Consider the following 15,274-nt stretch of genomic DNA (forward strand, 5'->3'; position numbering starts at 1 on the left):
AAACACTTATATATCTTATTTGTGAAATGGGGATGTGATATATATTATTAAGACGTAACAAACCTTACAGTACATGTTGGTAAGCTATATTCCTGACTGGAGCTTCAGCCTGTCCTGCACATCCTCATATGCATCCTGCTATGTGCATGTATTGTATATGTTCATGTTGTGCATTATTAATGACTCATTACTCCTTCTCTTACAGGCTGCTCCTATGAGATCCTGAGATTAAATCACATGACGAGGGAGAGGGAGAGAGAGAGACAGAGACATCAATGAATGGGAGATGAAAACGAGCTCAGACAGACACAGGGACACACTCATGCTTTCTCTCCCTCTGCTGTGGCGTGCGTTACTCCCGCTGCAGTCATAACGATGCGAGAGGAGATGAGGGGAGGAGGGAGGATGGTGGAGTGAGGCAGGCAGGGCGGGGCTGAGCGAGAGAGAGAGAGAGAGGGCGAGAGGAAGTGGTTCAACAGACGACCAAGAAACAGAGGGAGGAGGAGGAGGAAGAGAGGGAGTATATCCACAGGACGTGAGTGCCGGCAGCTGAGGAGGAGGAGGAGGGGGGGCTTCCAGACTGGATGGGCCCAGCGATGCCTTGATGGAGTATGGGCCAGGTTTTAGGATTCTCCCACTGCCGTGAGTCTGCTTTTGTTCTGCTCTTTCCATCTGCGTGGGAGTCGTGCATGTGTTCCTCTCACTGTACCATCGTCACATATTCCAGCTCAGCATCTTTTTTCTTGCTAACTGCTGTAAGCATCATATGCATCGACTCCCCTCCTCTTCCTCCCTCACTCTCCATTCCTCTCTGCTGCGTACACCTCCTATAAACACATGGCTGAATGGCTGGGTGCAGAGGGAGAGCCTTTTTGTTGTTGTTGTTGCCTCCCATTGATTTGTAGACGTTTGTGTGGTTGTGTGCGAGGAGGCTCTGCAGGCAGGGATGCAAGTTATTTCTCCCCTAAAAGCTTCTGTTGTGATGTCACATCTTTCTCACAAGATAGCCTCTGCAGTTAAATTAAAGTGCTTTGTGATGATTTGCATGTGTTCATACAGGAACAGAAGAGGTAATATGCTGCGTTCGTTGCTCAGCCTGGGGTTGATTTATTGGCTACTGTCATGCTGGCTATCTAATGTAGTGAAGGCCTTTTACTGCTGCCAGTTTAGCTCTGTGGGGAAATGAGTCTGTATTCACTGACCTATAGTAAGCAACTAAAACTGTCACACTCCTTGATCTGGAATTGATATAAACCTAGTGTTGTGTTGTTTTGTATAGCAGTTAGTATTTATTGATTAGCTTAACGGCAAATACTTCAATGTGAAATACAATGGAGGAGTGTGCGGCTGTTTCTGCTTTAAAAATGAATCATAACAAGGTACTGCAGAGTTCTTGTTCGGGCTTTTACGGTCTTAGTCATCTCACATTGGTACACTGGCATTAAATGTTTTGAGATGCACGTGTGAAATGGTGGAAGAAATGGTTTAAAGGTGCACTATGTAGTTTTAGGAAAGACATTTGAATCAGACGAGAAAGATCTTCACTGACTAAACTTAATAAACAAACTCTTCGTTTCATGACTGAATAAACAAACTGACCTAAAAGGATAACACAACTTCATCCTGTTTTACTTTGTTTAAATGTGGCGGACCCTGCCACCTTTCTAGCTTCAAACAGTGTTCTGGGGACCTTATTTTCCTCTGAGAACAGCTTGTTTATTCAGTTATGGTAAAAAACAAACATTTCTGAGTTTGTGTCATTACCTCATTAATATTATAAACATTAAAATTCTGAGTTTGAATTTCTTCTCCAAAACTACATAGTGCCCCTTTAACAGCATGTAAAACATCTTGTTTCTGAAAATGTTTTGCTACTGCATGGCTTTAAAGCAGCAATACCAATGATTTCTATTTCTGAGAATCTAACTGCATGTTTACTAGCACAATAAACTAAACTTCTGACTGTTTTCTTCCAGAGGAATATGGCTCAGTGGCGTCGACTCCAGACTCAACGCCTCCATGCACCGATGGTAACGAAGCCGACACTTCCACTGTCACACAATTAACGTAACTTGCATGTCCAGAGACAGACGAGTTACGTTAATTGTGGGCTTTAAATTGCGTATGAATGTGGATGTGAATGGTTGATGAACAGGCGACCCTCCAAAGGATACGCAGTTATAGAGATTATATAATCTTCACAGAGATTCCTGCACCCTGACAGCCTTTCTTTTGAACCTAATGTTAGAAGAATACAGCTGAGCACCTCTCTCACCTCGAAAAACACAAGCACTGAGGATCCACGGGCAAACACAGGAGACGGTTTTGATCACAGCCACGTTTTGGCAGCAGAGATGTTTGTGTAATCATCAAAGAGGATTTCATTCTTTTTGAAAGTCACACCTTTTTCTCCCAGACATCAAGTGACACACCTGGCTGCTTTCATATGACAAATCTATTTATTAAAAGCAAAATCCCTGTCCTTGTATGGCACTGAGCTAATAAACACACAGTTAGCAGGTCTGCTATTTTCTTTCTTTGTCTGATGTACATCACTCTCTGGGTTCTGGTGACCACATTTATTTGTTTTTGTCTCCATTCAGGCGGAAACGAGGAGTCCGAGATGTGCGAGCTGCAAACAGCCAGGGAATGGTCTGACGACGAGGAGGGGGGAGACGGGGATCCAGATGATGACGAGGGACTGGCTTCGTCCCCGTCCATCTGGGGCACGCCTCGTCAGAACTCTTTCGAGCTGACTTTCTCTTACATCGCCATCGCCGAGCCCGAGGCGGTGGGAGCTTCGCGTCACCTCCGTGACCGACGCAGGGCGGGTTCTCGGGGAAGCCGCACTCCTTTGATCCGCACGGACACCCTGGAGACACTGTTGGACTCCCCCGATTCGGACTGGGACTCTCAAGCCTTTCTCAATCGAGAGGAAGAATCAGAGAGGAGTGAGCAGGAGAGGATGGCGAGTGCAGCGGTGAGCATCGAGCAGCACAGACACACTGAGACTATCACAATCCAGCCCTCTCCCCAAAATCTGGACCCGGACACTCAGGAGAGGGACGCAGGAATCCAAAGAGAGGAGACGCTGAGCAGTCAGGCTGTCCAGCCTCCATCTCCGTCCCCATCTTCCCAGCATCAGACCCCCTCACAGATTCTTCAGGGTGAGAAACAGGAGGGGAGTGTGTGAAGAGGTTGATTTATTTCATAGAGAAAGACGCCCCAACACAAAGACTACCTATTGACCTAGTGATAGCTCGCAGCAAATTAAATCTCAATAGGCCATTTGCTGAAGTGGCACGCAATCTCGAGTAGGCTACAAGGTTCAGTAGATGATTTACAGTTCTGTACTTCCCTCAGACATCCGCATGAACCCTTCTTACAATTAACTACATGAATGAACCTCTAACTGAGCTGCCATCGATTCTGGCTGTCAACATAGTAAAACCTCTTTTTAAATATCTCTCAAACTTGTCACCTGCTTAAATTTGAAATAATAGGTCATGTAGTTGTAGGACTGTGCTTCATCTTATGTGTTCACACGGCTGTTTGCAGTCTTCATGGGCGCTGAGAGGTTTCCTAATTTGAACACATTTGATAGTTCACCGAGGTTTGTGGTTGTGCTCAGTTAAGTCAGAAGATTTAAATCTTATAGTGAAGATTGATCACTAAAAAGCGTGTGTTCGCCCTTCTTCTTACCACTTGTAACTCTTCCTCATTCCACCTCCCCGTCTGCGACGTGCCAGAAGCTGGTTTAATAGTCTGACTTGTGATGATCTGAAATGTCTTTTCTTGAGGCAAAGTCAAGTCAGGTCAATTATATTTCATACAGCCCAACATCATATATCACAATGACTCAGGGGTCTTTGAAATCTCACCACACCCTCTGTCCTTCAAGAAACCTCAGGAAGAGCAACAGTAATCAGACATGCAGCAGACCAACAAAACCACAGAATATACAGATTACAATGACAAAATGTCTGATACATGTAGACTTTAAAATATATGTGAGGAATGTGGATCCAGAAGGACAAGTAGGGCAGCTTGAGGTACGACCTCCTCTCTGCCATGGTTTCAAAAAGAGCATTTACCAGTTTTGACAAGAAATTACTACATAAGTGATTGGTGGCCAAAAGTCAGTGGGCCTCTATTCTGAAAATGGCCTAGAGGCAGTTTGTGATCTTTCTGTGTGGCAATGTAATAAATATTTAGCTGTTAAATCATAAAAAATGTTCATATTTGAACTAGCTTGTGTCGCACCTGCAAAAACAGATCATAAAAGTACAACAAATCACACGTGTGACGTGTGATTTTTGGAAACATGGAGATATAACCAGTCCGCCTTCCCATTCAGTCCATACTTATGAAAAGATATGATGACTAATGCCGTCTGCTAATTTTAGAGCAGTTACAGCCGCATTATGAGAATAATGAAAGCGGCCCAGCCTACTTATTATCAGTCTCGTCCGAGTGGAAAACTTAATTTTGACGAATTATTATACTCCAAAATGATGCAGCAAAAAATGCTGACATACTCGTGATATATTTCCTGTCTAATTTCCTCCACAGCAACATCCAGCTCATGAAAATGACGAAAAGTAAATACAAAACAAAGCTTTACAATATTATCAGCCTCTTGCAACGAGCGTTATATTTCCCAGGATGCTATATCCTGAAGAGTTTCTGTCAGAAAAGTTCTGAACATGGTAAAAATGTCTCAGCTACAGCAAGCCGGCGGTGATGTCACCTTGATAGTGACATCATCTTCTCTTTCCCAGCAGCAGCCTTGCCGACCCCTGAGCCAGAGTCTCCCGTCGCCATGGAAACCATTTCAGTCAAGCTGCTCACATCTGTGCGACCCAGAGGCCCAGCTGCCATCGGTCTAAACTCTCAGGAACAGCTGGTCAGCGATCACTGGTTTTCGGCACTTAACCTGTCAGAGGACCCGACGGTTTGCACCCACATAGCAGGTACAAGACTCACACCTTTACATCTCCCGTCACCTCCCTCGTATCTCTACGTCTTTGTCCTGCTACTGAGCGAGATTCTTCTTTCTATGAGCCCGTTAATCGATACTTTGAATGAAGAAAATATCAGATTTCAGCATGAACGTCCACGAGCAGGCGGACAAAGATAGTTCCCCCCCCTCCCCTCCTCATTGTAACCCTCTCTTGGGGATTTCAGGAATGATCGGCTAATTGTGGGGAGAGCATTCCTGGCATTCGCTCAGATTTTTGACACCATCACCGCTGATGTCAGAGAGTGTCACCGTTTGACACACACACACAGAAAGACAATGACAGGTGTATATGTGTGTGTGTGTGTGCAGTTTCTTTTATAAGCAGGTTTGTTAGCGCTTAAGGAGCGAATGAGAGAAAGAGCAAACACAAGATAACATCCTGTCTTCCAACTTGATGGCATTTTAAGTGGACCTCCAGTCGGAGTGGAGCTCGGTCTTATTTTAGTGGTAGGCGGGAGGGGGTTCAAACCACTGATTAATGGTTGGTCGGGCTGATGACAGAGTTTAGGGTGTCCTGAATAAATAGCACACATGCATCAATTGGAGCATCATGTTTCTCCTGGTTTTATTACATGTTTTAGGGGCCGCATATCAAACCTCATTGCTTTTTTTGGCAACTGAATTGTTTTCTCTCGAAAACTATCACATATAAAAAAAACTGGTATTAAATTTGTGGTCGTATTTTACACTTTTGACAAACTGTTTCTCAATATTTCAAGTTGTTGTACAGCCGATTGTGTTTCGACAACATTTAACATTTGAAAACCTTCCAATGCAATTTGAATGTAAATGTTTGGCAAAACAACATGAAAGATATCCTGAAGTGTATTATTTCCATTGGTTATTTCCATTGGCAATGTAACTCACATATCATATCGGCACAATAATACCAAAGCCAACTTTTTGTATCATGCAAAGGATTTAAGACACATGCATTTTAATAAATGCATGTGTTTTTAGGGGGTTAACACGTGCACATACTGCAACTTCTTGAGTTTCGGTAAACCGATCAAGCAAGTCTTGTCCAAATCTGCACAATAACCCGACTCCAGACCTTTGAATCACTACCAGCATCTCCAATTTTTGCAGCAATTCAAAAATAGATTAATAATAAAGTGAAATGAAATATCAATTCTGTCATATTATCATTGCATTACTTTATTACCAAGCATACAAACCTCCTCTTTGAAGATTTTACAATAAAATATGCTTTTCCTTCCGCAGCTTCACTCGAAAAAGTGAGAAAATCGAGCCCTCAGCCCTTCATTATCAGTCTTGGTTGCACAGAAAAGTTTGGCATGGTTACATAAGAGAAACCAAGCCCTGACTCTCCTGTTTCAGGTGCTGGATTGCACATGAATGTGAACTCTTTCTGACCTTTACCAAGGAATCCCATGAATTCATTATGTTTCACAATGAACTGTTGCTTAAAATAAGACGTTTTAAGAGTATTGTGTGATTGTGTTGTGAATCATCCCTTTATGTGTGAAGCTCTTGGAAGTCTTGAAGAGCGGTGGGCGGTGCTGTGAACAAGATTATTTTGGGCTGTCAGGCCTTTGGACTGCTGAGCGAGCAGGGGGGTGGCCAAAAACAGCTCAGAGGGGCGAGGGGGAGCACAGCAGGACAGAGAGAGGGTGACAGAGGGTGCGAGGGCAAATACTGGAGCAGACACCAAAATGGCCAGCAAAGGTGAGACCTTCGGCTTAGAGCGAAAACAGGATAATTCAGGCTGTCCGTCTATGCAGACAAGGTTTAGGTATTCGTTTACAGCTGTGACCTGACTGCAAAGAGTCGTGTGTGATTTCACTGAGAGGAGAGAAGCTGTAGATTCAAGTCTGAAGGGGTTGGCTCTTCGATTTGTAGTCTCTAGTAGTGGACTGTTGAGCTTTGTGACTTCGTTGTATTGGTGAGAAAGCCGGACTATCAAGGGACTGAAGGTGGGAATCAAGCAGGTTTCTCGCGTCTCTTTGATCATTTTACAAGAAGAGTATCCGGAGGCGGCAGCTCCTGTCAGCTAGAGGTGTGTTTGGCTTTTAACTGATGAGCTGTTCAGATGTAGCAGGGTATTCTCCGTATCAGTGGTCTTTATTTGAATTAGCAACAGCCATTCAAATGAGTATTAACTGTCCTGCTGTGGTATGCTTTTTGCAGATAATAATTCTGCCGGCAGGTTTCACTTACATCTGAGCGTTTCCTCTTCGGAGCTGGCAACAGCAGGGACATTTCACACTCTAGTATGATGAGATTTCCTGGACACATGCGTTTAAGCTGACAGGACCTGAGTCAAATGAAATAGATGTTGATGGTAAAATGAGATGATGTTGAGCTAAAGTGTGAATGAGTCATGTGATAAATGTTCTCATTGGTTGATTGGCCGGTTGCTTGATTGGATCATGGATACAATCACTCGCTCGGTGCTAATTTATAAAATAAGTAACTTGCTGTAGTCCAGTGTGTGGTGGAGAGGCAATGCAACTGAGTCATAATTGCCTCCTAATTCAGAGCGATTATTACTCACTGATTGCTCTTGAAGTATGTTTCTGTCAATACAGTTGAAGGCAATAGAAAGATACAGATTAGAGCCCCCACCCCCAAGGGCTCCTAAAGCCTGCAACATTTACTACAGCCAATAAAACTGAAGTGTTACAACATATAAAATGGACGTTTTCTCCCTCATGTTGTAGGTAAGGGCAGCTTAATTTTGGGTTAAGTTTAGTTAGTTAAGCAAATGCTTTATTATAATTTCACAAAATATTATGTCATCACAGAATTTGTCCATTAAATGTAAAGCTGGAGTGAGCTGCCAGTTAGCTTAGCTTAGCATAAAGACTGGAAACGGGGGCAAACAGCTAGCCTGGCTCTGTCTGGACGTGACAAAAACCTCCTACTAGCACTGATAAAGTTCACTAATTAATTTCTCATCATGTTTATTTGAAATCAGTGTAAATATGTCAAGAAATGCCTGACAACCAGTAGGCACTCCAGGAAGTCACTGCACCCGGCCAAGAAACATAACCCCCCTGACATTTTTACAATGTGATACAATGTCTTAAAAGGTGCCGGGAGACAGAGTTGATTACCTTAAGGAGAGAGCTAGGCTAGCTGTTTCCCCCTTTTAAAGTATTTAAGATAAGCTAAGCTAAGCTAACTAGCTTCCACATTAATAAGAGAGTACAGTGCTTGGTGCTGCTGCATATTTGCTCCTCCTCAGTGTGTTTGGAAAATCCTAAAGGAGTAAATGCAGGGTGAGGGTAGTAAATGTACAGCACAGGGGCCATGTTTTTAGACATGATAGTCTCATCCATGCGTCCTTTGTTTAGCGATGACATTTTCCATAGATTAGATGCTTTCCGTGCACCAGTGTTCGTTTCTTTCTATTGTTCTGTGAAATTAGTGGTTTACCCCGACACCATGTCCCAGGATGACAGCAACACAAACAAACACATAGCACAGGTGTGTTCCAGGGGCACCATGGGAATTAATTGTTTGCAGTAATGCTTATAAATAACCCACCTGCTGTCAGTGCACTCTATTCAAAGAGGCTTCCCATTATTCTAACACTGAGGCTTAGCATTTCACTGAATGACGAGCACGAAGCCTGTCTGACGGTGCTGCACCGCACAATCCTGTAATTACACAACACAATGGGCTGTGTGCTATAGTTTTTAGTTTTATGGTTGTCCACTTCTTGTCTTGCAATATAAGGGTTTTACATTAAACCGTATGTTAAAAGTCGTCTCACTGTTGTGACTCTATGGACGCCTCAGTCGCCACAGCAGCTGTTGCTGGGTGACAGAGAGAGACAGCACCGGGGTGTGGAAGAGGCGCCGCTGACGGCCTGACGTGTGTCGGCAGGTGTTGCGAAAGGCTGCATTTAAATTCTGCTCGACCGCTTGCCTCCCTCTTTCATCTGAGGGCTAAATTTAGCCCGAGCCAGAGCCTGACGTGTCCTCTGAGCTGCTGCGTGTGTGCTCGCTCATGCTGGAGGCTGGAGATCCTTCTTCTCTGTCGCCCCCTTCCACTTCTTTGGCCTCTCTTCCCTTTCCCATCGCTGTGTCGGAACTACTGTCTCTTCCTGCCACTCTTCCTCTCTCCAGTTGCCTCGAAAAATGAAAGGGCTTTTGGAGGGGCTGGAGGCGGAGTGATGATGCTGCAGCTGCTGTGTGAAAAGCAGAAGGATGCAGTAACTCATAATGATGTCAGCTGAAAATGATAAACCAGCTTGCGGCCAGCATTTCTGAGACTTTTATATACATTTGGTGATTTATGCAGTACTGATCGTATATGAATATTTCTCTAGACCAGTTGAAGTCTCTAAATTTGCAATTATATTGCAATTCAAATGTCTGATAATCAGTTTAATTGTCTCAACCGTCCCCTGCACATTTCCCAAGTGGTTTTCTTACTCTGTACCTTGTTATTTCTTCGTCCTTTCTGCTGTTTCTACATCATTTTCTCCTCCTTGCGTTTCAGTGATGGACCTGATCTACTGGAAGGAGACGGAGCGAACGGGCATGGTGTTAACAGGGTTAGTGGTCGGCCTGCTGTCCCTGTTCCAGCTCAGCATCATCACCGTGATCTCCACAGTCTCCCTTGCTGTCATGTGCTTCACCATCTCAGTGCGCATCTACTACCAAATCCTCCATGCCCTCAACTGGGGCGACGGAGAGCACCCCTTCAAGTAAGTATGAGGACAGCGGTCGAGACAGGGAAAAGACAAAAGGCACAACACACAGAGGACGATTCGCCTCATTCAGTCACAGTGTATAAACACCTTCAGTGAATTCAGCCGAAAGCTTTTCGATTTTCTCTCTTTTATCAAGCATATTTGGTTGATTTTAAAATCCACTTCTTTCTAGTGTGCTTGTGCCTCCAAATTTGGTTATTCACTGAAACGGTGTTTCTGTTAACATAACGGGGGTTAAGTTGAGGTTCAAGCAGTTAGATCATCGAAACAACAGCCTTCGATTTATTTTATCGAAATCGAAAGTAGGATCAGCGATTCTCCCATTAATTGTTTGTCCTCTCCAATCTAGCCTTTTTGCGTGTGTCCTTTATGTGTCTGAAGAAAAAAACAAAATATGACAGCATCTATTTCACACATAATTCCCATCTTCCCAATTCGATTACAGAAGTAGTACTTAGTGTCATTAAATGCAAAGTATTTCCTTCCGGTTGAGTCGATGAGAATAAATAAAATAACTAAGTCGATATGTAATGTATTACTTTTATTTCTTGGCATTAAATTATATATTTTATGTAGAAATTATGTAATAGAATATGGTGGAAAAAGAACAAATTACTTATATTTGACAGCATCTCCGTAGCGTGGCATCTTTTTTAAAAGAATTTGAAAATGTAAATGACTGTGATTTAAAAAAATGTTTAAATCGAATCACGACCTTAAAGTCACTCCACTCCTGTGATTGACAGGAGTAAGTAAGTCACTAAATAAAACTTTATTCATTTAACATCTTTTTTGAACACAGGTCACAAAGTGCTTTGAGAAAAATTCAAATACTGAGTGGAAGGCACATACAAGTAAAGAAATAAACATTCAGAAATGCACATGAACACAGAAAACATATAACACCCAGAACAATCATTGAAATGATAGAAAAGCGTACTTGTTTTTCCAAACACTCAACAGACTCAGCTAATGAGGATGGAGGTCGTTTCGAAGTCTGGGTGGTGTCCAGCGGTGTCAGGCTTTAGTAGCACAGAAATACAGGCAGGTGCTAAGCCATGCAGTGCCGTTTAGGTGATTAAAAGAATCTTAAAATCAATCCTGAAGTTCACTGGCAGCCGATGCAGCGAGGCTAAATTAAGAGTGACATGAGATCTACGGCCAGTCCTAGGTAAGAGCCTCGCTGCTACATTTTTGACAAACTGAAGTCGTGACTAAACTTACTGAATAAAGTATTTGAGTCCTGTAACTTGACAAAAGTTTGACTTCTAAATCAAAAGCCGATAATAATTGAACCAAAAACGGAAACACTACAATAAATGTCAATCTTTTCTATCTTTTTCAGCCTCCTTTTTTCTGCACTTCATGTCCTCTATTTGTTGTCTCACTCCCTCTCAGGTCGTACTTGGACCTGGACATCAGTTTCAGTGGAGAAGAGGCCGACCGCTATATGCGGAAAGCCATCGTCATGTTTCTGTCTGCTGTCGACACACTGAAGGGACTCTTTTTTGTCAAAAACGTTGTTGAGTCCCTTAAGGTGAGCTAGCAAATTAAGTCTTACTGTGTGTGTGTGTGTGTGTGTGTGTGTGTGTGTGTGTGTGTGTGTGTGTGTGTGTGTGTGCGCTCTTCAGTCTCTTATTCTCTTAATGAGCAGTTCTCAAAGATTTTGCTTCGTCCTGTCCAGATCTTCTCCTCCTCATTAACTCAGACGTCAGTCCATCTCTACATTCCTACATTTTGCTCCATCATTTGTCATTTGTCATCTTGCTCCCTCCATCATTGGAGATGACATCGCCATGCCAACCATCTCTCTCATTATGCTAACTCGGAGCTGAAGTCCCTGCTCCCTAAATTAGGGCAATATCAGTGACAGCAACTGTCGGCCCCAATGACATATTTTTGGTCATAATGTGGAAAGGAATCAGTCCCATTGGAAAAAAGACACTGTACTAACAGCATAAAAATGAGGCCGTCTGGCTCGCTCCTCTTATGTATGCCCTTTATCCAGCCTCTGGGTATGCCTCGCTTGCTAACACATCCAAAGCATTATGTTATATGTGATAGACACAAACATAGACACTTTTTACTTAAACAGTGCTTACATGTACTAGTTTTTAACACAGTTTTTAACTTGTTATAAAGCAGTGTTAATTTAATACTGAAACCTCTGTATGACCAAATGAGACCATCAGTGAGACGATTGGCTATTTTTATATTGTTATTATAGTTATTCTTAATGCCGGTCCCAGGGTCAGATTCTGCGTCCTTATCTGTGTCGGGTAAGTCATAAAACATTTTTTCCAGAGTGCTGAGGATTAAATCAGGGGTCTCAGCTTGAGGAGAGACGCTGCCCTGTAGTCTGGTGGTACGAGACTGAAGCAAAGTTTTATTTGTTTCACCATCATCACATTACAGTTATCAATCTTACATAGCCACAAACAGATTCATCACCTCATCACCATGCATCCTGCAAACAGCTGTGCTTAAAAAAGAAAAACAGTTTTAAAAATATGTGTCTTTCTTTCACCGCTTATAAACAAATCCATGTGCCAGCTACCCAGATTAAGATCTTTGTAATACGAGGCTCTGGTTCTCATACGGCTTTTGTCCACAGGGGGCGCCAGAGTCAACGTAAAATGATAATTGTAGCTGCTTTAAATGACTCTTAGCTGGGGTGTTCAAGTACACAAACTGGACAAAAGGAGTATTAAAGGACTTTGAACATGTTTTAATATATTACACATACATAATGTTTGCTAAAAATGAATAGATAAAGCAATGCTAATACATACTGATTTGATGTATAATAATGCCATATCATCTTATCAATACCAGCATCCAAAGAAAGAACACTAGTCACCATAAAAAGTAAGGTTAACTTACGCCAAAAAACCTGCAAAATCAATAAATATTCCATAATAAATGAAAATAAATACAACAAACTACTAAATATGACATGATTTTACTTTAGAATTCAATTGAAATAATCAATAATCGTGCACATTTCCGTCAATGACCACAGGCACTTGCTTTGTGTGTTCATTACTATATTAGGACAGGTGGTACTGATGCAGCATTCACAGCACGCCAGTGCCAACCATCACTTTTTCCATGTAGTACGTAAACTTCTCAGATGTCAGTGTAAACTGTTGCAGATCAGACCCCGGCAAGACTCAGTGCAGTTCATCCCTAATATAATTTGGGCATTTCACTAATTAACAGCAGCAGTTTGTGAGCAGACAGAGTTAACACATTTACAGTAAATGTTGAGTCAGTGTGAGCTGAGCCCCAGAGACCTCCCAGTCTCAACCCTGACCTGGCCGGTATGTGACATGACACACAGGAGGAGGTATGTACGCAGAGACGCCCCGAGATTTTCTTTCCATCCGAGAAAGGGGTGTCCCATATCAGGGCAGCTGTGGATGTGACACTGTGAGATATAAGAGGAAACACCGACGGCCATATTGGGAGTCTCGCACTTGGAGCTATTTCTTTACCTCATCGAGGAGGAAATGATGTCAGCATGGATCGTTTTATGGAGTCATTTGATTGATATCCACAATAAAAAGCAATTATGCAGCACTGCAGCAGGATTTACTGCTTTATACAAGAATGAAATTAAAACCACGTGGAGCACTGCTGGAGGATTTGCTTGACATCTGCACAAATCACTGATGGGAGGTAAACTGACTCTCTGCTGCTGTTCCTCTTAGCTCCTGGTTCTGATGTACCTTGTGACGTACCTGGGACAACTGTGCAATGGCCTTACTCTGCTCATCATAAGTAAGAAACACATATTTACTGGAAATCTATTAAGGTGCTGTGTGACTGTCACATTAACTATTTTACTTTTTTACTTCTTTCTCCTCCAGGTGTGATCGCTGTCTTTTCTCTGCCTCTTTTATACCAACGGCGCCAGGTATTTCTCTGAATTTGTCCTTTGTACTGCCACTTCCTTCAACACTTCCTTTATCCTTTAACTCTTCCTGTATTCCTGTTATTTCACAGGAGGAGGTGGACAGCTTTGTTGCGAAAATCCAGGCCAAAATTGACAACATCAAGGACGTGTGAGTATGGCGCCATCTTCTGGCCTAATGTTGCCATCGGCACAGGTTTACTGGTATTTTGTTACTGAAGCAGTTAGTACAGTGGCCCTGTGAGCTGAGTGTACTGCAACTGAAGAAAACACACATAAATAGACATAAGGCAAACAAAGTAAGGAGAGAGCTTCAACAATTTGAGGACACGTGCAGAATTAAAAAAAACTGCTACAGAGTGAAACAACACGTGTTTCCAGGAGACTCTAAAAGTGATGAACCACAAATGCAAAATGAAATTGTATTGCTGGGATATCTAAAGCCAAATCTTACCCTGTAGTAGGAAAAACTGCTCATATGAGACTTTTTTTATACAGTGGCATATAAATGAGCAGGAAATTGCTGAAATTAGTTAAAATGTCATCATCGTGACAGCCCCAGTATCAACTATTCTTCTGTTTCTCTTTTACAGCTTTCAAAGACTTGCCCATGGTGGTGGCCCTCCTCCTGACCCAACTCCCGGCGGCGCCAAACCCAAAAACCAGTAAACACTGATGGACAAGGACTTAAAGAAAAGCTCCCGGAGTTACAGGCTGTCACTCAGATGTCTTACCCAGCAGTCTGTGCTCGAAACTCCCGAGAAGTTGAGCTCCAGAGACTGGGGAGGGGAAGGGAGATTATTTAGACGGACAATGACGAGGATCACGCATGGTACTTTATACTCTTAACTGTATCTAGGTTATGGGGTTGGAGGTTGGGGTTTGGGGTTCAAATGTAATCAAGGTTTATGAATCGTGGATGAGACTCTCGCTGCTGACGTCAGAGGTGGAAAGATTCGATGACGCAGCTTGTCGTATGTGACCATTTTTGGAAGTAATCACTGTTTTTAATATGTAAAAAAATGACTCAAGAAGTGTCTTTGACGGTTGAGAGCTGTAGTCCAAATGAGATGAGACACTGCAGCCAGGAAAGTTCCCACACCGAGAGGGGAGCGAGGCGTTAAGGTGATTTAAGTGAGGAGACAAAAAACAGGGCTGATCATTATTCATGGCAGCATAAAACTGGCAATTAAGGATGCATGTGTCAGCACATGCTCGTTTGTGAATGCATATTCATTCTCATGACGGTTTATCTGTGTGTATGCAAGCGTGTGAGAGTGTGTGTGCGCGTGTGTGTGTTTGTGTGCGTGTAATTCCTGACATACATCTCGCTGAAACGAAACCTAAAAAGCAATTAAAGTCACGTTTCTTCTTTATTTTCTACAACGTTCTGTTTTTTTCTCATCCACACAAGTGCACACTTTCGTTCACACAGATCGTTCATTTTTAGGATTTTTGTTTTTACATTTCTGGTCACATTTTATTCATTTCACTTCATCGCTTACATACGGAAGAGGATTGAGGCGACTGGAAACATTTTTTGGGAGTTACATTCTGAAAAAAAAGTCAGAATCCTGAGAGATATTTTCTCTTTTTCACAATTCTGACTTTAATCTCATAATTTGGATTTAATTCTGAAAAAAAAAAG

The 15,274-nt window shown here is 42.6% G+C and overlaps 1 protein-coding gene across 2 annotated transcripts; it reads left to right on the forward strand.

Moving 5' to 3' along the window:
• Positions 1-535: 535 nt before the first annotated feature.
• Positions 536-15,002, forward strand: rtn2a (reticulon 2a). Of its 2 annotated transcripts, none has more exons than XM_084351984.1 (10): positions 536-642; positions 1,977-2,030; positions 2,604-3,167; positions 4,782-4,973; positions 9,497-9,704; positions 11,109-11,247; positions 13,424-13,493; positions 13,583-13,629; positions 13,719-13,777; positions 14,220-15,002. In XM_084351984.1, exons 1-10 carry the CDS (start codon positions 612-614, stop codon positions 14,293-14,295), a joined length of 1,440 nt encoding a protein of 479 aa, XP_084208110.1. In that variant the 5' UTR covers positions 536-611; the 3' UTR covers positions 14,296-15,002. The 2 variants fall into 2 exon arrangements, with proteins under 2 accessions (XP_084208110.1, XP_084208111.1); XM_084351985.1 differs by having other exon boundaries at positions 4,785-4,973.
• Positions 15,003-15,274: the final 272 nt, after the last annotated feature.

The sequence above is a fragment of the Pagrus pagrus genome (genome assembly GCF_965226575.1).
Source record: "Pagrus pagrus genome assembly, chromosome: 4".
Lineage (NCBI taxonomy): Eukaryota > Metazoa > Chordata > Actinopteri > Spariformes > Sparidae > Pagrus > Pagrus pagrus.

Excerpts from the sequence above, each read along its gene's own strand:
- rtn2a (XM_084351984.1), top strand. The coding sequence starts at position 612 with ATGGGCCAGGTTTTAGGATTCTCCCACTGCC. Across the intron at positions 11,248-13,423 it reads ACGTTGTTGAGTCCCTTAAG|CTCCTGGTTCTGATGTACCT; the intron begins GTGAGCTAGCAA and ends TGTTCCTCTTAG. Across the intron at positions 13,494-13,582 it reads CCTTACTCTGCTCATCATAA|GTGTGATCGCTGTCTTTTCT; the intron begins GTAAGAAACACA and ends TTTCTCCTCCAG.